Source organism: Triturus cristatus, chromosome 4_1, assembly GCF_964204655.1.
Source record: "Triturus cristatus chromosome 4_1, aTriCri1.1, whole genome shotgun sequence".
Classification (NCBI taxonomy): Eukaryota; Metazoa; Chordata; class Amphibia; order Caudata; family Salamandridae; genus Triturus; species Triturus cristatus.
This window is the reverse complement of record NC_140585.1, coordinates 1,111,367,352-1,111,393,300: the sequence shown is the minus strand read 5'-3', so window position 1 is coordinate 1,111,393,300 and position 25,949 is coordinate 1,111,367,352. Positions and strand designations below refer to the sequence as shown.

The window sequence follows — 25,949 nt, the reverse complement described above, 5'->3', positions numbered from 1 at the left end:
ACCGGGCTCACACAAATTTACCACCACCCAGCGTTCCCCCAGGTCTCCCGGTAAAAATGGTGCCTCACTTGTGTGGGAGGCCCAAGTACCCGCGACAGGCAAGGGCACAAAACGTAGTGATGCAACATTTGGGATAGGCAATGTTGATGTCGCATCACTACGTTTTGTGCCCTTGCCTGCGGCGGGTACTTGGGCCTCCCACACAAGTGAGGCACCATTTTTACCGGGAGACCTGGGGGAACGCTGGGTGGTGGTAAATTTGTGTGAGCCCGGTGATGCCACTACTTTCCCACCCCAAAATGTGTGAAAAAAGTGATTTTTTTCAGCAAAAATTGAGGTTTGCAGGGGATTCTGGGTAAGGAAACGTTGGGGGATCCACGCAAGCCATACCTCCCTGGAAGCCGCCGGGTGTCTAGTTTTCAGAAATGCGTGGGTTTGGTAGGTTTCCCTAGATGGCCGCCGAGCACCGGGCCAAAAACCCAAGTGACCCCCCTTGCAAAACCAGGCGGTTTTGCGACAGGCCATTTTGATGTCGCCTCACTGCGTTTTGGGCCCTTGCCTGCGGCGGGTACTTGGGCCTCCCACACAAGTGAGGCACCATTTTTACCGGGAGACCTGGAGGAACGCTGGGTGGTGGTAAATTTGTGTGAGCCCGGTGATGCCACTACTTTCCCACCCAAAAATGTGAAAAAAGTGATTTTTTTCAGCAAAAATTGAGGTTTGCAGGGGATTCTGGGTAAGGAAACGTTGGGGGATCCACGCAAGCCATACCTCCCTGGAAGCCGCCGGGTGTCTAGTTTTCAGAAATGCGTGGGTTTGGTAGGTTTCCCTAGATGGCCGCCGAGCACCGGGCCAAAAACCCAAGTGACCCTCCCCTTGCAAAACCAGGTGGTGCGACAGGCCATTTTGATGTCGCCTCACTGCGTTTTGGGCCCTTGCCTGCGGCGGGTACTTGGGCCTCCCACACAAGTGAGGCACCATTTTTACCGGGAGACCTGGGGGAACGCTGGGTGGTGGTAAATTTGTGTGAGCCCGGTGATGCCACTACTTTCCCACCCCAACATGTGTGAAAAAAGTGATTTTTTTCAGCAAAAATTGAGGTTTGCAGGGGATTCTGGGTAAGGAAACGTTGGGGGATCCACGCAAGCCATACCTCCCTAGAAGCCGCCGGGTGTCTAGTTTTCAGAAATGGTGGGTTTGGTAGGTTTCCCTAGATGGCCGCCGAGCACGGGCCAAAAAGACAGTTGACCCCCTTGCAAAACCAGAACGTTTCGACATTGTTTCTACAACGTGAGAATTTTGGAACAATATTGCATGGACAATGTGATCGATATTTTGAGGTTTGCAGGACATTGAGGATAAAAAACCTTTTTGAAATTCACAAGAGAGACATCACCATAAACTCCCATGGGTTTACCACAATATCTACAGTCGGTGGGTTATTTTTACATGGAACATACACTTTGGCAGAGAAACTAAAAAGACAAAGAATCCTGCACAGCCACCTATTCCTCAAACACACACACACACACATACTGGTTGGATTTGGCACGAGGGCGAGTGATGGTTCAGTATATTAAATTTTATTAACAAGAGATTTCACAAAAATGAAATGCACTGTCAATAATTCAATGGAGAAAAAACTGAACCAATGACTCGCAGCTCGTGAGCTGTAAAGCCACGGCAAGGCACCAACCGCTTTACAGGCCATTCACACATCTTTCATACGTGATACACACAAGACCATTAACACCACCAGGCACAAAAAAAACACATTACAAAATTCACAAAAGGGACAAGGTACACCCTGCTTCAGAAAGGCAAATATTACTGCACAGCCATCTAATCCTCAAGCACACACACATACTGGTTGGATTTGGCACGAGAGTGAGTGATGGTTCAGAATATACAATTGTATTAGCAAGTGATTTCACAAAAATGAAATGCACTGTTAATAATTGAAAGGGCGAGAAACTGAACCATTGACTCACAGCTCGTGAGCTGTAAAGCCACGACAAGGCACCAACCTCTTTACAGGCCATTCATACACCTTTCATACGCGTGAGACATACAAAACCATTCATACCGCCAGCCGCGGGCCCATCACATAACAAAACTCCCACCAGCACACAGCGCCATTCAAGGGCCCATCACTTTCACACGCCCACATTCCTGACACAGCAACTACACAAGCAGATGGATTGCGTGGAGTGGCACTCAGCTAGCAGTGTGTGTAGTGACCAGCAGCAAGTCACTACTCACACAGCCAGCCGAGCGCCAGTCCACGCACACCGCTAGCCGAGCACCAGTTCACGCACACCGCTAGCTAAACACCAGTCCACGCACACCGCCAGCCAAGCACCAGTCCACGCACACCGCCAGCCAAGCACCAGTCCACGCACACCGCCAGCCAAGCACCAGTCCACGTACACCGCCAGCCAAGCACCAGTCCACGCACACCGCCAGCCAAGCACCAGTCCACGCACACCGCCAGCCAAGCACCAGTCCACGCACACCGCCAGCCAAGCACCAGTCCACGCACACCGCCGGCCAAGCACCAGTCCACACACGCCGCCAGCCAAGCACCAGGCCACGCACGCCAACAGCCAAGCACCAGTCCACGCACACCGCCAGCCAAGCACCATTCCACGTACACCGCCAAAGAAGTGCCAGTCCACACACACTGCCAACACATTTAGGATTTTTTTAGACAAAAATAAAAACACAAACAAATCACAAATAGATAAAAATCTACAAACACAAAATCAGAAACTTAACACATTGCACTAAAGCCAACCTTGAAACAGAATCACATTTTCCAAAGAAAACAAACCAATCAGTTAACTTTACCACTCATGATTGCTCCCAAAACTTCTTTTGGGTATGGTACGCTCTAAAACAAGCAGGGACACACAGCCCAGGTTTAGATGGACAGTCGGAGCAGTACATACGAGTCTCCTTCCGCTTATCTCTTCGCCAACAGACTCTACATCTCCTAGTGGGAAAATCTTTTGCCGGTGTGGGAGGGATGAAATCAGGAAAGTGGCGATCTTTCAATCGAACCACATCCTCCACCACTCCAAATCTAGGAACACTTTCCTGTTCCACAACAACAAGGCTAGCTATCACAGAGTGCTGAAACTGAATAAATGTCAACTTTGACGCAGGAGAACACTCCTTGAACACAATAAAAGCATTGAACATTGCTAATTCGAAGAAATGGATGGCCAACTTCTTATACCAAACATAAGCCTTACGAATAGCAGAGTAAGGTTCCAACCTCTGATCTACTCTGTCAACACCACCCATGTGCTTATTGTAGTCTAGAATGCACACAGGTTTGCGCACTTCAGCAACCTGACCCCAAACAGCCACAGGTGAAGTACTCTCATCATGGATGGTAGTCAGCATGTACACATCCCTCCTGTCCACAAATTTCACAGCTAGTAGTTCATCACTACGCAAGGAACTGCACTGCCCCCTCTGAAGTTTTTTGCAAACAAGCTCTTTCGGATAAGCTTTACGGTTAGAGCGGATTGTGCCACATGCAAAAGTGTCCACTTTATACAATTCCTTAAATAATTGCACAGCAGTATAGAAGTTATCAAGGTACAAATGGTGGCCTCTGTTAAACAGTCTCCTAGCAAGATCCCACACAATTTTCTCTGCAACTCCAAAAGTAGACGGACATCCTGGGGGGTCAATGGCAGAATCTCTACCAGTGTACACACGAAAATTAAATACATATCCTGTCCTACTCTCAGACAACATATACAGCTTAATTCCATAGTGTGCCCTCTTGCTAGGGATGTACTGCCTAAAAACCAAACGGCCCTTGAACAAGACCAAAGACTCATCAATAGATATTTCTTTCCCTGGAGTATAGATCTCAGAAAATCAATCCACAAAGTGATGAAGAACGGGCCGAATCTTAAAAAGACGGTCACAGTCAGGGTGATCTCGTGGCAACGCCATTGAATTATCAACAAAATGCAGCATACGTAGCAAAAGTAAATACCGATTACGAGTCATAACTGCAGGAAATATGGCAGTTGCCAACAAGGGGCTAGTAGACCAATATGAAGCCAAGGTTGGCTTCCTTACCACACCCATCAATAAAGTCAAACCCAAAAACTTCTTAATCTCTTCCAGATATGTGGGAGTCCACCGGGTAGCTCTAGACTGGGGCCTAAGTTTGTCGCTGTTGATCCTCAAAAACTGTTCAGCATACAAATTCGTCTGCTCAACAATCTCACCCAAAAATACATCATCCATAAACAACTGAAAAAACTGAATAGGCAAAAAGTTTTCACAATTCACTGTACACCCTGCAACACCACTAAAGGCAGGCAACACCGGCTGCACCATGTTTGGATCAACCCAAAGTCCAGCACTTCCAGTAGGAAGCCTAGCAGCCTCAGACTGCAATCCAGATGCCTCTTGCACCATCGGCACAGCAGTTTCCTCCTCTAAGACAGGCACTTCATCCGCACTGAGAGTTGCTTCATCCACACCAAGAGTACCTTCATCTGCACTGAGAGTACCTTCATCATCCGATGATTCCATGTTGAGTGAAAACTCACTGCCAGAATCTTCCCCTCCCTCCTCTCCCTCAGACGCACTGTCAGTCTCATAATCATGATCAGAGGAAGATTCAAGAAGCATACCGACCACCTGTTGAGCAGTCATTCTACGGCTAGCCATATTGCTTACTAATAAATGTAACTTGTCAACAACAACAAACTCTTTGTAAAATAAGTAATAAGCAAAAAGCACCTTTATCAAAAACTCAAATATACTCCAAAACAATACCACTCACTTGCCAGAGGCAGCAAAACTACTCACCACCACCAACTCTGTACAGACACAGTATGGATCAACAATATCCCACTAAAAAAGAAAGAGAAAAACAATTACACATAAGACTATGCAAAACACATCGCAAAGATTTTCATGCTCAAACCACTAACTAAATATGCCGCCATTATGACATCACTTACAAAAAAATTCATTCGGACATTATATTATTACTCATTTGGTGTAAATACAACAACAAAAAATTTCTTACCAACACAATGCAACTACACAAAACTGCAGAACAGCCACCGTTGAAAAGCTTTAGTCTAGAAAAAAAAGAGGAAAAAAAACTTTATTGTAACATATGCATATAATGCTCTAGACCATCACGTACTGCGCAAAATGTATTGCTTGACCCTCCCACTTTCAAAAAGGAAAGATTGATGGCCCAATCCTTTACAAGCAACGCGGCGAGATTCTGGAACTGAGCCTCAGCTCCGGACCACCCCCTCCCTCTTCCCAGTCCTTCAAAACTAACCTCAAACTTCTCCTCCTGCAAAGACACTTCCAAACTTAATTCACACCCTCTCTATTGTGTGAAGTAAGTCTTTACATTATAGGAAATTCTGTTCTCCATGCCCGTAGAAGTGCCTACCCAGTGTGTTCCTGTGTTTTGCGTGTCTGCCATTTATTGCACTTTTATACCTCTACTTGTACTTTGTACTCTTTGTAAGTTGACACCACTACATTACACCTGCTTGTGCTAAGACATCAAGCCTTCTAAGGTCCAGTGGGGCCTTCTACGGTGTAGCATGGGAATGCGCTCCCTCAGTACAGTGGTGTGGTGGACTGGTCATGAATGCTGAACCCGGTTCCCCATTTCCAAATTCAACAGCTCTGGCCATAGTGCCACATCCCCACTGAACGCCATACTTGCCCACTGAGAGAAACTCGCACTGCCTTCAGCTATAACCTAATTGTGCCCGCTACAAACACTTGGATGTGGCTCAATTCAAATTATGCACTTGATAAGAGTAATACGCAGACAAAAAAAAAAAACTCCTAGGGAATGCCAAGCATGTGAAATGTAAGCAGAAACAACATGGTTACATAAACGATCTCTCACTACCTATTCAGAAATCAGCGAGTGGTTTCACCGGAAAAGTTATGGACATGACTAGATGGCCCTGAAGGGAAACGTTTCACTGTCCATTGCTTACATCCTTACAAAACATAAGTAGTATGGTAGACCACATCCATAAACACAGAACCATGGTGCACATTGTGTTTTCCAATTCACCCATCAACCAGGTATTGCAGTACCTACAGAAATGGTAACCTCTCCCACCCTAGAAACAACAATGCTGTTCAAAGGAAGACGAGAAAACGAAAGTAGCAATACACTGGCAAACTCTGACGCTGGTGTACTTGGATGCAAATGAAATCAATCTGGCCACTTTGCAACCCCTCTGTCTTACATTATTTCGCCCCCCCTGGAAACAACAATGCTGTTCAAAGTTAGATGAGAAAACGAAAGTAGCAATACACTGGCAAACTCTGATGCTGGTGTGCTTGGATGCAAATAAAATCAATCTGGCCACTTTGCAATCCCTCTGTCTAACTTTATTTCGCCCCCCCTGGGAACAACAATACTGTTCAAAGTTAGGCGAGAAAACTAAAGACGCACTGCACTGGCAAACTCTGATGCTGGTGTGCTTGGATGCAAATAAAATCAATCTGGCCACTTTGCAATCCCTCTGTCTAACTTTATTTCGCCACCCCTGGGAACAACAATACTGTTCAAAGTTAGGCGAGAAAACTAAAGACGCACTGCACTGGCAAACTCTGATGCTGGTGTGCTTGGATGCAAATAAAATCAATCTGGCCACTTTGCAATCCCTCTGTCTAACTTTATTTCGCCCCCCCTGGGAACAACAATACTGTTCAAAGTTAGGCGAGAAAACTAAAGACGCACTGCACTGGCAAACTCTGATGCTGGTGTGCTTGGATGCAAATAAAAGCAATCTGGCCACTTTGCAATCCCTCTGTCTAACTTTATTTCGCCCCCCATGGGAACAACAATACTGTTCAAAGTTAGGCGAGAAAACTAAAGACGCACTGCACGGCAAACTCAGATGCTGGTGTGCTTGGATGCAAATAAAATCAATCTGGCCACTTTGCAATCCCTCTGTCTAACTTTATTTCGCCCCCCCTGGGAACAACAATACTGTTCAAAGCTGGGCGAGAAAACTAAAGACGCACTGCACTGGCAAACTCTGATGCTGGTGTGCTTGGATGCAAATAAAATCAATCTGGCCACTTTGCAATCCCTCTGTCTAACTTTATTTCGCCCCCCCTGGGAACAACAATACTGTTCAAAGCTGGGCGAGAACTAAAGACGCACTGCACTGGCAAACTCTGATGCTGGTGTGCTTGGATGCAAATAAAATCAATCTGGCCACTTTGCAATCCCTCTGTCTAACTTTATTTCGCCCCCCCTGGGAACAACAACACTGTTCAAAGGAAGACAAAAAAACGAAAGAAGCACATCACTGGCAAACTCTGATGCTGGTGTACTTGGATGCAAATAAAATCAATCTGGCTACTTTGCAACCCCTCTGTCTTACTTTATTTCACCCCCCCTGGGAACAACAATGCTGTTCAAAGTTAGATGAGAAAACGATAGTAGCAATACACTGACAAACTCTGATGCTGGTGTACTTGGATCCAAATAAAAACAATCTTGCCACTTGGCAACCCCTCTGTCTTACTTTATTACGCCCCCCCTGGGAACAACAATACTGTTCAAAGTTAGGCTGAGAAAACGAAAGTGCTGGTGTACTTGGATGCAAATGAAATCAATCTGGCCACTTTGCAACCCCTCTGTCTTACATTATTTCGCCCCCCCTGGAAACAACAATGCTGTTCAAAGTTAGATGAGAAAACGAAAGTAGCAATACACTGGCAAACTCTGATGCTGGTGTGCTTGGATGCAAATAAAATCAATCTGGCCACTTTGCAATCCCTCTGTCTAACTTTATTTCGCCCCCCCTGGGAACAACAATACTGTTCAAAGTTAGGCGAGAAAACTAAAGACGCACTGCACTGGCAAACTCTGATGCTGGTGTGCTTGGATGCAAATAAAATCAATCTGGCCACTTTGCAATCCCTCTGTCTAACTTTATTTCGCCCCCCCTGGGAACAACAATACTGTTCAAAGCTGGGCGAGAAAACTAAAGACGCACTGCACTGGCAAACTCTGATGCTGGTGTGCTTGGATGCAAATAAAATCAATCTGGCCACTTTGCAATCCCTCTGTCTAACTTTATTTCGCCCCCCCTGGGAACAACAATACTGTTCAAAGTTAGGCGAGAAAACTAAAGATGCACTGCACTGGCAAACTCTGATGCTGGTGTGCTTGGATGCAAATAAAAGCAATCTGGCCACTTTGCAATCCCTCTGTCTAACTTTATTTCGCCCCCCCCCCCCGGGAACAACAATACTGTTCAAAGTTAGGCGAGAAAACTAAAGACGCACTGCACTGGCAAACTCTGATGCTGGTGTGCTTGGATGCAAATAAAATCAATCTGGCCACTTTGCAATCCCTCTGTCTAACTTTATTTCGCCCCCCCCTGGGAACAACAACACTGTTCAAAGGAAGACAAAAAAACGAAAGAAGCACATCACTGGCAAACTCTGATGCTGGTGTACTTGGATGCAAATAAAATCAATCTGGCTACTTTGCAACCCCTCTGTCTTACTTTATTTCACCCCCCCTGGGAACAACAATGCTGTTCAAAGTTAGATGAGAAAACGAAAGTAGCAATACACTGACAAACTCTGATGCTGGTGTACTTGGATCCAAATAAAAACAATCTGGCCACTTGGCAACCCCTCTGTCTTACTTTATTACGCCCCCCCTGGGAACAACAATACTGTTCAAAGTTAGGCTGAGAAAACGAAAGTGCTGGTGTGCTTGGATGCGAATGAAATCAATCTGGCCACTTTGCAATCCCTCTGTCTAACTTTACTTTGCCCCCTGGGAACAACAATACAGTTCAAAGGAAGACAAAAAAACGAAAAAAGCACATCACTGGCAAACTCTGATGCTGGTGTACTTGGAAGCAAATAAAATCAATCTGGCCACTTTGCAAGCCCTCTGTCTTACTTTCTTTCGCCCCCCCTTGGTACAACAATGCAGTTCAAAGTAACACGAGAAAACGAAAGTCACACTGCACTGGCAAACTCTGATGCTGGTGTTTTTGTAAGCAAATAAAATCAATCTGGCCACTTTGGAACCCATAGGACTGACTTTATTACGCCCCCCATCCCACGCTAGCAGCACCCCCCAGGTGAAACACGACAAAGAAACGAAAACGAGCGGTTTTTTTTTCTTCAAAATTCACATAAAATCGCCTGCGCTTGGACGATCCAAGCGCAGGAACAAAGTTTTAAAAAACCCATTTCCACCCCCCCAACATTGTGCCCCGACCCTACCTACCGCACAGATCCACTAATACCCCCTCCCCAGCCCCAAAACTGACCTTTACTCTCCGACGCGCAGGAAGCAAATGGCTTCCAGCGCCTCGGAGAGCAAAGGGGAAGCCTCCGGTGACGTCAGCGCGGCTCCCGCGCTGACGTCATTGATGACGCGGGCGGGGGGGCGGGGGGAGGCAGGGGAAGGTCTTCCCCTGCCTCCCCAGCAAAAAAAAAAAAGATCGCGGAATCACGGGGGGAGCGCCAGCGCTTCCCCCAAGGGTGGGTCCCATGACGAGCTGGACTCGTCATGGGCACAGCGCGACTGTGCTCCATGACGAGTCCAGCTCGTCATGGGCACTGAAGGGGTTAAAGGTACCTCCAGTGTTGTTTGTGTTATATTCTTGTCTTCTCCTTCTCCCTGCTGCTCAGCCTGTGTGTGTGATGTCATCGGAATGTTCGTGAATGCATGGTTTGAAGTGTGGTCAGTTTGAGTGAGATTTGCTGAGCAGCTGGATGCTGCTCCCGGTGGGGCCTTCTTTACCATCTAACTTATGACTAATTATACCTACGGCTACTGGATTACTTACCTGCCAGAGTACTTTCTTCAATGTAACAGCTTGAGTCTCATTTTTTTTCTTTTTAATGTGGAGCAGTGTGCTTGCTTCCACAGTGATCCTGTGCGTGTGGTCACGTGCAGTTTACAGGGAACATAGCTCAGGATCCAGTTCTGATGGCCAAAAATAGATGCTTAAGCTGAGCTTTTTTCAGAGTTTAAGGTGCTTATATTGTGAGACAAGAAATGTAAGCATCTGCTACCTCTTGCAGTCTGTTCCTTGGCAAAAAGTGGGTCCGGACATTGCTGAACCTTTCATGAGGCTTCCTTCAAATATACAATCCACCTTGGTTTTAATTCATTATCCAATCCAAGCAGCTGATTTATGTAAAAATTGTCTTTTATTCAGCGCCCAGAAATGTTTTCTGTTAGTGCTTTATCAAATATAAATAAAATGCATCTTCTTGGTGACTCATCATTGATGGCACATGTGTGCTAAGTAACAAAGTCCTTATGAACGGCATTCAGATATCTCTGGAAGTGCCTCAACACCTGCAGTGGTATCTGGACCAACTTATGTGTGGGGAAATCCATCTGTTCTCCTTCATTAGTGAACAATATGCTTAAGATACCCCCTCCCTTGGTTGGCCTGGCCATCTCAAAATATGGCTAATCATTGGCCTGCTGCCTCCCACAGATTCACACCATAGCTTGAGCCTTGAGCTATCCGCTTGGCCGTCAAGTGATCCTGCCTAAGATCTGCGGTCGGTCATTACAGGTTCTTGCGGACTGCAAAACCGCAGTGTAGTAGGCCAACTAACAGACTAGTGAGGGCGAGTGGCATAACAAAACTTGAAGGGACCCCACTGCAAAGGATAAGGAGGGGGACCCCCTTTAACGGCCCTTTACCACCCTTCCAAATGTTCTTATCGACGTTAGACCCAATTGATTTCATGGTGCGTAGAGTAAAGTTGACTCCCTTGGAATGTGTTTCATATGTTTTGTTGTTTTACACTTCCCTCTGCATGACAAGACTTTGCTGTGGCCACAGTTAATGGTCATCTGTTGGCCCTTCCCAATTTTTTTATTTTTTTTGCCGGATTAATTATCATTATTAAAGTCTCGTATTGTTATGCAATTTCTGAGTATGCTCAGCTATTTGTTTCCCCCTCAATTCCTAGTTCTACTTTGCGGTTTTACCCTGATGCTCACGTTCCTGCTAAGTTTACCCCATGAGCCCATTCCCGTTGCATCTACTTACCTTGAAGCCTGTGTTCTTGATTGCCATTACTTCAGCTCTTTGCATTTGTGAGCTACAGGCTTTGTCTGTTAGCCCTCTCTTGACCTAATTTTCCTGGACAAACTGGCCCTTACAATCATGGCTTCCTGCCTGTTGCATTTGTTTACTCTGTACATGTGGGTCAGTGCATTACTCTACCGACATTCTGTTCACCTCCTCAACCAACCTAAGAAGAAGGATAGACTTGTACAGTCTGAATTCTCACAGGGCCTTCAGTACATAAGTTGACAGGACACATGAGTGATTGATTATTGGTCTGTGCTTCCCTGCCTGTTCTGGCTCCAGAAAGGCAGAGCAGTTTGAAAGCTGACCGTGTCCTGCTGGATCGAGCCTCCTGAGGACCTCATGGCTTATTCCACCAGGACAAAGGAATCTTCTTTGGCGTTGTCCACTGTGTTTGTGCCCTGGATATCTTCTGGGATGCATTAAACCGATGTTATTATCTTGCATTTGAAGTCCACAGTGATGGGCAATTTTCCACACCTGTCTTGCAGGACCCCCTGCTTGGACTAGCTCCTCGAACCCCTACTGTGCAGGTAGTGCTTGAGTATTCAGGAGGTGAGGAATCATCCTGTCAAAATATCCTTCAGAAGAACAAGTTTCTTACCTCGTTCTAGTAGATTACCTGCAGTTTCCATGGCGATCTCTCCCATCTCACCATTATGACAAGTAGTCATGCCACTTTATAAAGCACCATGTTAATTTTGATACACTACAGCTACTATCAATGTCGTTAACCTTGTCTTTGCCTCTGAGGGAGAGAAAAATGAAGATTAAGAACTGATGTCTGTTCACTGGGGTGGTACCTTTTTATATGGCTCTGTTACGTGTTATTCAGTGTAGATCATAGAGCTGAGGCATTCACTTTTGCGGGCAGATAAATCCATCGGAAAGATCTTTACCAAAGGTAAGCAACTTTGTTTTCCCTCCTCCGCATCCCCATTTTTTCTAAACGTCTCGACAGCAAGGAGAACTTGCAGCAGCGCTTAATGATAAACATCTCATGAAAAGAAAAGTAGAAAGATGATCTTGATGAACAGAAAAACAATCGTGAGTAGGGCTAGCATAATAGCGATATTGGTTGCTACAACAATTATAGCGTATCGTTACAATTTGTGTAAATGTGGTTTATGCAAAGAAAGGAGGACATTTTAGGGCGGTTCTTGCATTATAAGATATAGTGGGTCTTTGGAACAGTATCTATTGGTAGGGCTTCTTTATGAGAAGATCAGCGATTCCGTCTTGAAACTCTAATTGCACCTTATCACTTTTTAAAATATTTGTGTGATTATCCATTTAATGTGAACACATGGCTGAATATATTCTTGACAAGCTCGAGGGCAGTGTCTTCTAGACTGTGAGCAATGTATTGAAGGGTTCAATCCAAATTTATAGGATTCACCAGTTTGATATCAGAATAAACTGCAAAATTGAAAGCAAATAATTTTGTATGTGTCTCAAACAAGCACTGACCTAGCCAATAAGTCTCTCCTTTGGGACGTTTGAGGTATTTCATCTTGTGCTGTGCACCCAGGGATTGAATAGCTATACAATTACTACACGCTAGGTCATGCAGTCTTATTTTACGGTTTCGCTATAGAAATAGTGCGTAGATACATTAATTTTGGGGTGGGTGGATCAGCCAAAAAGTTGGTTACAACTGCACCAATAGGCTTGCATGTGTGTGGTGGGGGCAGCATCTTTTTTCAATAAGGCATGCATGTTTGTGAGCGAGAAGTAGGGGGAAAGGGTTGAGCGAGGGGTTGGCACCATGTGACCGTTCAGTATGAAAGGTGTCTTTGGTCTGAATGCACAGATTGGTAGTAAAAAAAACTGTTGTAGGAGGAGTTGGACCCCACACAGGAGTGTCATGAACCCCACACGTTAGCAGCTTGATGGAGGAGGGGTGTACCACTGGGAAGTAAGTGTAAAATACAACTTTTAAAATGCACTTGGTCTCTCTTTTGATCGAGACACTGGTCTCTAAAAAGTAAGTCCTTAATACCACTGCAAAGTAATTTTTATGATGAAGCCGTGGGTAGAGGGAACAAATTAAACCATCTATCATGAAAGAAAATAAGGATGGAAAGCAGGATAGAGGGAAGGATGAATGCATAAAGGGATGGATGGATGGAAGGATGAAGGGTGAATTAATGGGCGTGTGGGTCTATGTATGGATTGGTTGGTTGGATAGATGGCTGGATGAAAAGAAGGAACAATGGCTACGGAAAGGTAGGAATGTTTGAGGTCTAAAATTGTTGAGGAACACCACTCTTTGTTAGATTGAGATGGAGAGACTGGGAGAGAGAGAGACACCGCGAGATACTGGTTGAGACCTGCACACCGAGGAGAGGGATAAATCGGGCCGTCAGCTGGACTGTCAAAGGTACAGATTTGGAGGCAAAAAGCTTAAGAGCATTGTACAGGTCAGAGGCTCTGACCAGTCCTTGCGCTCTCTCATCTCAGACGTCCTGTGCTGTTTGGTGTATTTAATAATGTCACACGGTCAGGGAACTTGCAGGCCAGAAGTGGCCGAAGCCGACCAACAGCTCGCTCCCCGAGCGACAGTTTGTAAACCCCTCAATGAGCGTATAACCTACAGCAAACCAGCATAAAGAGTTGCAGCAGAATAAAATAGTCCACTTCAGACAAACATAACGCGGGAAGATGGACAGGTCCAGGATGCTTAAAAACAAAGGAGACCAACCTGAGACCATAGACTAGCCACCTTCTTGAACGCACGTTAGATAAGGACGTCATGAAAATACAGATCTGTTAACATAAAAAAAGAAATTCGATTCTAATGCTAGGAGCGGATACACCAACGCTCACTCCGAGACAGATCAGATTTCCAAGTCTCATGAAATCTAAAATGAATGCTGTATCCCCCTCACACAGTTGTGGTCACTCTACTCCTCCCACACTCTGCTCAAGAAGGTCGAGGAAAATGAAAGTACAAAGTAAAAGGAATACAAATGGAACCGTGACGTGAGATACTTACAAGAAATGTTAGCTATGACAGAGCACGATGAAGTATCTATGCAAGGAATTTAACTGCCTGGAAAACAAGAATTCCTAATCTCTGCGTTCCAATTTAATGTGTTCCTCTTTTCAGATCAAATTTTTAGTGTTTTGTAGTGAAAAATCATGGAAACAAAACCTAAATCTAATGGAATAGCAGGTCTTACTCACTATACACACCGCTGTGAGGTAAACAAAAGACACATACAGGGCCAGAGTTTTGTTATACAGACCACAAGCATCACCCATTACAAAAGGGAGAAGAAAATTCATGTTTCGGAGCCATAAAGTGTTTGTTTTCACTTAAGAGCGTGTGCCACTGAAACCTAAAAGAAAACATGTATGGAAAACCCCCAGCTGCTCTTGGGAGAGGAGAGCACACTGCTGCTACAGCTCAGACCCAAAGGAAGAGAGAGAGTTTTTAAAACCAGAAACAGACAGCAGCACGGCGAAGGGAAGAGGGGGGAGGGCATAGGCTGCTCACAGAACCAGGAAACAAAATTGCAGCCTGCGTAGATACTGGGGGATTTTTGGGGGTGGCCGTGGAGTAAGTAAGTATCTTTATTTGCATGATTAATTAAAACCATTGCAATAATAAACAGTCGGCATACAATTGCTAAGAATAGTCAGCCATGAATAAGGTCCAAAATGTTTCAGTTTGATTATTGAAACAATCATCAATTACGTCAGTGCAAAAATCATGTAGTTAAAATGATAAGAGTAAGTAAGATTTGCGTTTAGCTACTAGAAAAGAGAAGGAGTTTTTAAAATGACAGCTCCTTAAAACTATAATATCCAATATGGGCAACAAGCCAATGTGCAAAAGTCAGCAACATATAAACTCATTCTGCAAATAGCAAGAGCAATAACAATTAGAGATAATTTATCAGAATTAAAACCTGCTTTTAGTTACCAAAATGTGTTGAAATTAAAGGACCGTAACCATGAGATTCTATATAAACTGGGCCGGGAGGGAGATGGCAAAGCCACAAACCTAGCTTAAAGTACAAGATCAGAAAACAGGAGTCTAATACTGTGCCCCAGCCACCTCCTCTGTAATCCTCCGTGACTGTGCCAGTAACAACATGGCATCAACAGCAGTAATTCAGTGCGCCGGTGACCTGTCTCGGGGAACCCTCCACATCACAATGCACGCAGCTGTGGATGCCTGCTTTGGCCCAGAGGATACAGGAGAATGTACAAAGAACATGAAGCCCACAAGGAGGTCTCTGCTTGTGCCCCAGGGAAACGGTGAGTGCTCGCTCAATTGGAGCGTGAAACTGACCCAGGTTCACTCTGTCTGTGCAACTGAGCTTTTTGGTAATAGGTCAGCGCTGCAGAGGCAAAACGAGCAGTTTAAAAGTAGTGAACAAGCGTAACTTGCAGATCTTCATAGAGAGGTGGTCTTTTGACAAGCTGGAAAAAAGTAATAAAATATCCCCCAAAAGCGTAAGCACCTGTACTAGGTCAATGCTCCATGTGGGAGGAAACTAAAGACAAAAGGAGGGACAAGAGGAAGGATAGGATTGACCACAAGCAAGCAAGGATTTTTAAAGGACATTGAAACAGACAAATGAATGCAGTGGGCGGGCTGTAAGCCCACAAAGGGGGTGGGGAGGAGTTGTGGTGTGTGTGTACACTAAAGTATATGCAAGAGATGTTCGAATGCTCACCATAAAAAGGAACGAGCCTTTGCTCCCTGTTGCTTTTATTGTATTCAGTTTAGCTGAATTACCAAGGCTGTAACTTCTCAGGACCACCTCACCACTTATTTCTGCTAATTGTTGATTCACTTTTGCCCCTGCTTACAGCAGGACCTCGTTTAACCCCTTTGACGCACCCACATTTTCTTTCTCTGAGCAGAGTATTTGGTTAGGATGAGGTTGTGTGGTTCCACTTAAAAGAGCGTTTGTACTACACCTTTGTGCTTGTGGCAAAGCTTTATATACTCAATACAGCAGAACTAAGTTGGTTATGGTGGCAACCCAGGGATCATTGTTATAGGCCTCATCAGTCGCGGTAAAGGCAGGATGCCAGTAGGAAGCTGGCTCTGTATATACTATACCTAAGTGAGGTATAGTGTGCACAGTCCAGTGGAACCCCAAAGGTAGGCAGTGGTAAAGTTAAATAGCACCTCACTCTCTATTTGTGGTGGTGTGGTCTAGCAGTAAGGCAGTATCAGAGGACAGTGTTAAGCATTTGTTGTGCACACTCGGTCAGCAAATGACTTCATACACTTAAAGACTGAACTTCATACCAATTGTTTTTGTATAAAAATATTCTTTTAGTTATTTTATTTTTTAGAACCAAGCAAGCCTGGCACAGGTAAGTTGATAAATACTTTGCAGGAAATATGCAGTTTGAAATGCAATTGTAAATTTACTGTGGCCAGAGATGCCAATTGGGTTTAAGCTTCAATGCAGTTTTAGGGAAAGAACATAGGCCATGGGTACCTGATTAGCAGGACCCCAGGGCACACTCAGTCAAAGTACATCATAAATTCAGGAAAATGTGGGGGCAACCATGCAGAAAGATGGCACTTTCTCACAATGCCTGATATATTTATTGTGAAAAACATAGGTTAAAGTCACTAGACATTTAAGGGCTTTTTATTATTACTCAGTCTTAAAGTTTACAGATAGGTATTTTGTTACCTTAGTACAGCGTTTCTTAGCCTGTGATCCAGTGATTCCATGGGTCTGCAACGACTTAGAAAACAAAACATTTCCAGATTAATAAAGTGCATTTAATGAAAGAAGCAAAGTCTGAAATTGGAAACATTGGAAGGTTCTGTAAATTTGAAGAATTTTGAAATTGGAAGCTAATATTTACGTGTTTTTTTCTTACCTGCAGATTGATTCATGGGTTTAGTGGACATGCTTCTAAGAAAATATAGTAAGGATGGGAGGCTTCCATTGAATTTAGAAAATCTCCCCAAGTGTCCCATTAAAATTAACTTTTAGCTTTTCTTATATTTGTGTGTGAATTTGTGCACTTGATGAATGCTTGCTTACGTAATTTTGTGGTTCAAATCCTCAAAATTGCTTGGGCCAGATACCTGGACTCCAATAATGACTTAGTGGGGGACCCCTGTTTCTGGTAACGACTAAGTGGGGGGGCGTCACAGAAATTAAAAGGCTAAGAAGCTTAGAAGGCTAGTGTTTTGGTGTTGGTTTCTCCCTGCGATATGTGGAGGTAGAATTGATCTGCGAGAATCTCTGTAAGGCCCTCATTGGACAGAGAATTTAGCTTGGCCATCTGTAATTTTGTATAATTTTCTAATTTTATTTTAAAACAGCAGGCCTGTCTTGGTTATGGCGACAAGCTATAGACCCGTTTGGCGCATTGGAAAATGTTACGTCCTCAGCCATGCTTTTGATCTGCTTATTATGAAGAGTGATGACAAAGGCAGTAGGCCTAGCTTATTTATTGTGATACACATTTGTTAAAGCCAGTGGTCCTTTAACAGTTTGTTATCACATTGTGTTAAAGCCCATAGATGGGTATTTTGTTGCACGTAATCTCAAATTTCCCATCGTAGGTGAGGGTTTTGACATTGGCCACCTACCTGGGGGTTTCAATGTGATGATTCTAGTTGGGGCCTTTGAGAGTTCGTATTGTTTTGCATGCTGTAATTTTCTAAATATTTGTATATTCTAGCATTGCATGATGGTTACTAGTTTGCATACACTTAAATAGGCCTGTACTAGTGTCAAGCCTATGGTAAAGGCTAAAGGCTGTAGACCTTATCTATTCATTAGGAAACGTCATGCCAGATTCTATAGGTTTGATTGGTTTATTATGAAACGCAAGGACAACGCAAGTAGGCCTGACTTACTTATTGTGAAAAACATGTTAAAGGTAATAGTGTAAAATGATAATCTAGGAAATATGTACAAAATGACAGTTGACTATTAAATCTGCTAAAAGAGCCTAGTAAGGATTACCAGCTGGGTCGCCTGAACCCTCTCATTCTATGATCATCCGTGAGAGTAACTCTAACAAAATACCTGCCTTCAGGGTTTAGCACAATGTAATCACACCAGTGTAAGATTTAAGAGTGTAGGAGGTAGATAGCCAAGTCAGGGTGGCCCCTGTTTGCTGCCATGGCAAACCTTGGGAGCCAACAAGCATAGCGGACTGTGGGGGTCTCATACTGCATAGAGAATTTCAAGTCCTCTTCTTGCTAACACCCTAGTGCCCTGCTCTACTTAAAACACTGCTAGTGCAGTTAATAAAACTGCCAGTTACTTGGCATACACATATGTAGCCACTGCTGTCCTATGTGAATGCACGCACTCATTACAGTGGTTAGGAGGGTTTTCTTGATTTTCCTGAAATCAGAACAGCTTGTACTTGCACTACTCAGGTTCCATCAAGCAATTTCTCTATCAGGGTCATGATCAAAGCATTGTGAAGGAGTAGGTGCTGTGTACGAACTTCACTGAAAACAAGACAAACACTCACTTTGTTTCTGCTGAAGTACACGTATACTTCCAGTCATATTCTGTACTTAAGGTATTCAACATGTCCGTTGAGCCAAAATCCCTCTGGGATAGATTGGAATGTCCACTGCATGGTGATTCATCTTGTGCCCCATTCCCAAGTGCACGACTACTGGTTTATCCAGTATCCTTTTATTTTTGCTCTGCACTCGCTAATATACAGAGTTCTGGTTCTGTCCTTCACAATTTGATGTCTAGGACCTGTTCTGTGCCCTGGAGGAACTTACCAAGAATGTCTTCATAGTGGACAACTGTCCCTGTTTTAGTACATAAAGCGGTGGTGGCAGTGTACTGGGATTTGTGAATCCTTAGTGTAACCAGATTTTGTCTAATTCAAAGCATGGACCTCAGACCCCCTCTTATGGAAAGTCACTGTTGCATGAAATCCAGAACCTTTCACTGGCATCCTTTGTGGCTGTCAAGTATGTGTAATATGTGTGTGGTAGTAGGACTCTGTGTTAATCGGAGTACTTAAGTCAGTGGATTCATTTTGGTTTGGCATGGCACAAGACCGAGGATGAAGAATGCTTCCACAGACAGTGGAAGTGTATAGCCTTTGTTATTGTAGCTGGATGTTGGAGATCCAGATGCTAATATGAGGATGGAGATAGGGCTACCTTTACAAAAAACCATGGCCACAACTTATTCAGAGGCTGCTACTAATTTTACCTCTACCATCAACCAGATGACCGTGTTCTGGAAGACAGGTGGGGCTGCAGCTTCTGTGTTTAAATCTGAGGACGTTTGTAGGTCAGACCTGCCCATTTTCTGTCCCTCTTTACTGCTTCAGGAAGTCTGATGATAACCATGTGTGGAAACCGCATACTTCATTGTGCCCATGTTGTGGGTGTTCCAGCTTGGAGGCAAACCTTGTGGTACCTGCTGTAAAAAGCATTACATAACACACAGGCATTGTCTGATGCGTGGCCTGTAAAGGCCACCTGAAAGTTTGAAACTCTGAATATGCTGACTCTGCAGTGGTGGCCGGCACGGATCGTGGGTAGAAGGGGAAGGGTATGGGTGTGAAGAAAATAAAACGTACCTTATCGCTGCATCTCTCCTCTGCATCTGGCTGCAACAGGAAGCACCCAGGCTCCCCTAAGGCCATCACAACGCAGCGTTGTGATTGGTCTGAGCGCCGTAATTCAGCGCTCAGGCAGTGGAAGCATGGGCATGATCTCCAAAGAACATGCAAAGTGCGCATGACTGTTTGGCTGGCCCAAGACGGCCGGCCAAACAGTAATACACGCTTACTCCTTCCCTTGCTCGTCTGTGATCAGAGAAGCCCCGTCCACAAAGCTGCCGCTGCAGGAACAAATTGAAATGATAATACCTATGTGTGATTATTATTGTATTTTTCCTTCATTTCACTTCTGCAAAGCAATGGGGGTGACGCTCCTCCACCTCATCCTCTGTCTTGACAATATGCATAAAAGTGGGTTCCAGACTACCCCACTCAGTTCCATTTCCAAAGTCTTCATGCCCAAGTAAGGGAGTGCTCCGTGGAGTATTTAAAAGACTGCAGTGTGATGTGTGCTGGTGTTCTTTTGACAGCCAATGTACCAGAGTTGAGGGTATATCTCTGCACGTTCTGCGGGAAGAGCTTAAGGTCTGTCTAGTGTTTAGAAGACGGTCTGGCTGCTGAGAGAGGGGAAGGGGTTTGCCTGGCCTTGTGGGAGTTATACCTATCCAGTAGGAGAAACCCAGCTTCATTTCCAGCCTTAGGTACACCAGAGAAAGAGCCTTACTGATGGAGTCCAACTTGGAGATAACCTTGCTGCAGTGGGTCTATGCAAATCCCATCCAGAACCTTACCTGCCAGATGTGGGCTACTACTGCACGATCTACCTGTACTGGCCTGAATTAAACCTCAACTGCCTTGCCATGCGACCAGTCTGTGTTTGCCACAAATAGGTTACAGCTGCCTTGCTGTGCAATCTGTGCACCTCTCTCTGCAAGGTGGACTACCATTGCATGTGTTCTGTTTGCACCGGCTGAGAAGTGGACCATTATTGCTGAATGCCCTGCGATTGCCACACCTAGCAAGGCTGCACACCTTAAAGAAGTGGGCTTTACTAGCCCTTCGATGGACTACTGCAGGAACAGCTTACGAGTTCCTTGGACCTCTGTCCGCAGTCAGGCACAACAGCTGTGACGGGATGAGGTGAGCATGAGAATTCTAGATGGTTTCCTACCCACTGCAACAGCAGGGTGAAGAAAGACTTGTACTGATTACTCATTTTACCTTTTGGGGAACATAATCTACACCAGAGCCTAATTCATACTCCTGCCAAAGTTTACAGGGGACTAGTAAGAACCAAAGTTGTCCAGGTGGAAAAGAACATAGTGTGAAGGTAGCACCCACAAATAGACAATTGTTGGGTTGGATTCTGAGCTATTGTCTGTTGCTTGACTGAGTTCAGAGGGCGTATTGACCATTCCCCCTCTCCCCTGGGACTGCTCACCTTCACTATAATGAAAGTCCGATGAAAAGAGCCACTTGGCCCAGTTTGCAGAACTAAAGTATGACATCCTCCACGATTCCTGTGGCAAACTACCTCGACCGCCACAGTTGGGGCCCATAACCACTTTCTGGCATCTGATCTCTGAAACTGGGTCTTAACACCCTCTCTCAGCAGTCCTTCTTAAAGGCCTTTGTCTGTTAATCACTTATGGTCTGACAACGTCTTTGCTGTCAAGTCAGACGCATAGACCAGTTTTAAAGTTCTAAACTCACAACAGACACCAATTGGGCAGGAAAAAAAATAAATTTTAACATTAAATTTAGAGGAACAGTGACTTTTTTTTTTTATAAGTCATACATTCTCTTACAACAGTAGCAAATTGGAGCTAACCTTTGGTCTGTCAGTAAAAATTGTTATAGTCCACATTTATTTCAACAGTATAGATAAAAAGCATGTAATAGAATAAGAGTGTAAATTGTTTGTCGCTGGAAAAAAGTCTCATGAAATTCTTAGACTTGACCAACATGCCCCCTAAGATTATGTTGTGTAATGACTTACGTAGCATTTGTCATCGACAAACAAAATCCTATTCATGAAGTCTGTGCGCCTTACCTCTTATTTCTTACTTGTTGATCCAGAGTCATGAACGTGGGCAATACGAAGGTGCTTGTCCACCATTCATTCTCTTTGGATTTCTCCCTACTATCTCCTTGCCCTTTCCCTCCCCAAATCACTGGACAGGAGTCCTCTTAAAAAAGAGACAGTACTTGCCCACTCCTCTATGGCTTATACTGTGGCATAGATAAGATCTCAGAAGGATTATCAGCAATCTGCTACCTTGAATGTTGTGCAGATCTTGCTAATGCAAGTAAATCGCTTTCACTTAAGCTGGTCAGACACTGACATTTATTTTCTTCAAACTATATTTGTTTTGTTAGCCATGAAGAATTATTGAATGAGTAAACCTTTCTGTAGGTGTATGTCGTTGCGAAAATGTTTTACTTGTGTGTTCAGTGCGATAACGTTTTAATTTATAATTGCTACGAAACTGCATTTCTTGATTGAGTATAGTTGCAATGAACTAAACAGATTTTATTTCTTCTTACCTAGCTGCAATGACCCCGTCCAACGGATTGAGCAGTGTACAAGAGGGGCCCTCTTCATGTGTAGCATTGTTCAAGGATGCAAGAGGACATACCTGTCTCAGAGGGACTTGCAGGCCCACATCAATCACCGTCACATGAGAGCGGGAAAACCAGCGAGCCGTCCTCCACCTGAGCCAGTTCATCCTCCAATAGTTCCAGCACCCTCCGAAATTCCTGAACGCTTCATAATGCCGCCAGAAAAGCATCACATGAACCACATTCCACCAAAGCCACCTATTTTGATGCCACCACCTCCAATACAGCATGTGCCACATGAGCATTATAATCCGCAGCAAGAGGATATTCGGCCACCCCCGACCGAGATGTCCATGGCTCCACCACCACCTCGCTCTGTTAGTCAGGACCTTTACCGGATAAGGAAACACAGCAATTTGATAACTGTCCCTATTCAGGATGATTCCAGTTCGAACGCCCGTGAACCACTTCCACACGGTCCTGTTCCGCCTCATCATCATCCGGAATATCCGGGTCAACCAGTGGTAACTCTGCCCCATCATATTATGCCTCCACAACAACATTATGCACCACCACCACCTCCACCGCCACCTATTAGTCATCCAATGCAGCTTCCTCCCCAGGCAGGAGCCGCTCCTCATTTGGTTTATAGCCAAGCTCCGCCTCCACCAATGACAAGTGCTCCACCACCCATCAACCCTCCTCCTGGACATATTATTCCTCAAATGCCACCGTATATGAACCATCCACCTCCCGGACCTCCCCCTCAACATGGCGGTCCACCTGTAAACGCACCCCCTCCCCACCACTATAATCCCAGTTCTTTGCCACAGTTCAATGAAGATCAAGGAACTATGAGCCCTCCGTTTACTCAGCCTGGTGGAATGAGCCCGGGCATGTGGCCTGCTCCAAGAGGGCCACCTCCACCTCCAAGAATGCAAGGTCCTCCATCCCAGGCCCCTATTCCTGGACCACGTCACCCTGATCAAACTAGATATCGACCCTATTATCAGTGATGTTACATCATTTCAATTCCATTCTAAATGGAAAATATGCAGCTGCAAATTTTGTTTTGATGTTCATATTTTCCCTTTTACGGAATGTGACTATTTGCAAATCTAGTTGAAGTGAATTAGACACTCATGGGCCAGAAATCCCAATTATTTAAACCCCAGTCTTGGGATTTATAGCGCAGTAAAATTTCAGCTTCCTTTTAACTGACACCAAGTCTTCTAGAGCAACAACTGCCTCGGTGTGTTAATGATCTGCGCAAATTCCTAATTTGTGGAATAGAAAATGTGTACAGTACCACTTTTTTGAATGTTATTGAAAAAGACAATGTTTAGTTTCACTTGTGATGCTTTTGTTAACCTGTGTACCATTAAATATAAATACTCATCAATGTACATTATATGGAGTTGTGCATTAACATACTTCCATCTTAACAAAGTATTTGTTTGACACACTTGTTTTTAATTGTACAGCAAAATGTTCAAAGTTCGCATTTAAGAGTACCTGAAGTGTCTCAAGATGGGCTTTCTTTGGCTTAATGGCATTTCTAAAAAAACTAACGTTTTTCATTGACTCTTTAATTTAGACTCTTGTACGCTAATAATGCTTTGATACTTTACATTGTTAAAACTTTCTGAACCACATCTTAATTTAAATGTTTTTCCTACTATGTGTAGGACAATGAGTTTGATAACCAGGAAACTATTTGATGAAGGCACACAATACTTCTACTGTGACTATTCATTTGGTTTTTGTTCTATGATGTAACATCTGTGATCACTTGGTGGCAAAGCTAATGGAGCACTTCTGTGGCTGAGTATAATGGACCGCATGGTATTCCAGGTTCATGCATGAAGCCACAATACACAATTTAGCTTTGGCTGGTTATTGTTTTAATTGTGACTGCTGGAGTTTGATAATTTGCCATCGTGTGTTTGCCGTTGGCCTGAGCTAATAAAATTGGGCCCTTCAACTTTTTTTTGCTGCTTGCTCTGCCACATCATTCCAGAATATAGCCACCTTCCATAGTGTCTTCTTGTACACATTTGTGGAACTGGACTATCGTGCTGCTTTTTTCCTGATTATGCCTGACTGCTCTGTTATTAGACTTACGGTGACTGGTGGGATGAGTTTGGCAACTTGGCCTTGGCAGAACCCGCTCTCTCCTTTATTGGCCTGTATAATTCTTTTGGGCTGTTGAAGAACTGGTGGACACAAATGCTTGTCGAAATTTTGGGTTTGGTCAAATAGAAGTTAAGGCTTCTGCCCTAAATGAAAATGTATCTGTTAGTTTGCATTCATGGTATCTTGTGTTTTTTTGGGTACTAGAAAAATGTCATACTGAAAGGAAATCTAACAGTACTGTCCACCTAAGACTAAATAACGAACAGGCTGCTCTGTTGGGGATAAATAGTTGAGATCAGCTATTACACAGATTACATTCTTGCAAGCGTACTTTATTCTCAGCTATATGCTGAAAAATGTTTAATACAATTTCTTTAGCTGAATTCAACAGACAGTGCTATCTACTTTTGTTTAGCATTTGCCCTTTTTCTGTCGAAGCCTAGGTCAAAGACATATTGGGACAAGCTAAAAGTTTCCCTGGGAGTGCATTCCGCCCATAGCCTTTTGTTTTGTAACTCGCATTTGCTTGTTTCTATTTGCTGGCTTTATTTGTTTTAAGCTGTCCCGCATTTCTTTGTATCTCCAGTAGAGCATATCCTGTTGACCACCTCTGACCGGCTCCTTGTAATCTTCCATAAGTGTTTTTTTTTCTAGGAACTTTTTTTTCTTTTTCTTGGGAGAACGTGGTTCAGTTGTCTTCCTTGTGCTAGTTCAAAGCAGGAAAGTTGCTGTATTTCTTCGGAATGGTTTCATGCCCCATATCTTTCTTCTTGGCTAATTCTCCTCATCTCTGCCACTATCAATCATCTATCTCACATGCCTGTGTGGAACAAGGTCTGTTTACAAGCTTGTTTATTTTGGTCAGTGCTCTTTACTAGTAGCATAACTGAAACCGTTCTCTTCCTCAATTTAGCTGTGCCATAGGCACTGGAAGTAGGGGAGTGGACAGTGATGAAGCCCCATCAAAATAACCATGCTGGAGTACAGAAGTGAATGAGCAATAAAGAGGCCTTTACATTTTGTTTTTAACCTGTCACTTTTGCTGTTCAAAGATTGAGATCAAATGTTAGGGTCTGTCTTCTGATGGAGGTTGGTGTTTCCCCTTTTTTTTTCTCTGACTGTAAAGAGGATTTATGTGACAATTATGCTTCGTACTTTGCATGTGAAAAAAAGGCTTTAGGATTTCATTTTTTCTCACAAACAAAATTTAAATCACAATAAGACAACTTTACAAATCAGAATTTGGTAAGCACTAATGATGCACATTGTTGGTGATTCCGATTTTCACACGTTATCATTTGTAAGCTGTATAGTTTTATCAGTAAAACCGTGTTTCTGTGCAGATGGAATGGATATTTCATTTAAAAATGTGTTGTAAGGGCAGTGCGCTACCTTACATATTCCACTCTAATCCACTCAACATTGTCACTCCACAACACTATTCCACCCTATGCCCCTCCACTCTACTCCACCACACACTTCTCTACTCAACGACACACCTCTGTACTCAACGACACACTTCCCCACTCCACGATACTCTCCTCCACTCTACTGTACCCCACTCTATGACCT

At 44.1% G+C, this 25,949-nt stretch overlaps 1 protein-coding gene across 1 annotated transcript in view; it reads left to right on the top strand.

The window, feature by feature from the left end:
• The window catches only part of CBLL1 (Cbl proto-oncogene like 1), a 98,858-nt gene extending 74,627 nt beyond the window's left edge, over positions 1–24,231 (top strand). The window contains exon 7 of the mRNA XM_085654117.1: positions 22,231–24,231. Within this exon, the coding sequence (XP_085510243.1) occupies positions 22,231–23,257 (1,027 nt within the window). The 3' untranslated portion in view covers positions 23,258–24,231. The remainder of the gene's footprint in view (positions 1–22,230) is intronic.
• The last annotated feature ends 1,718 nt before the right edge of the window (positions 24,232–25,949 follow it).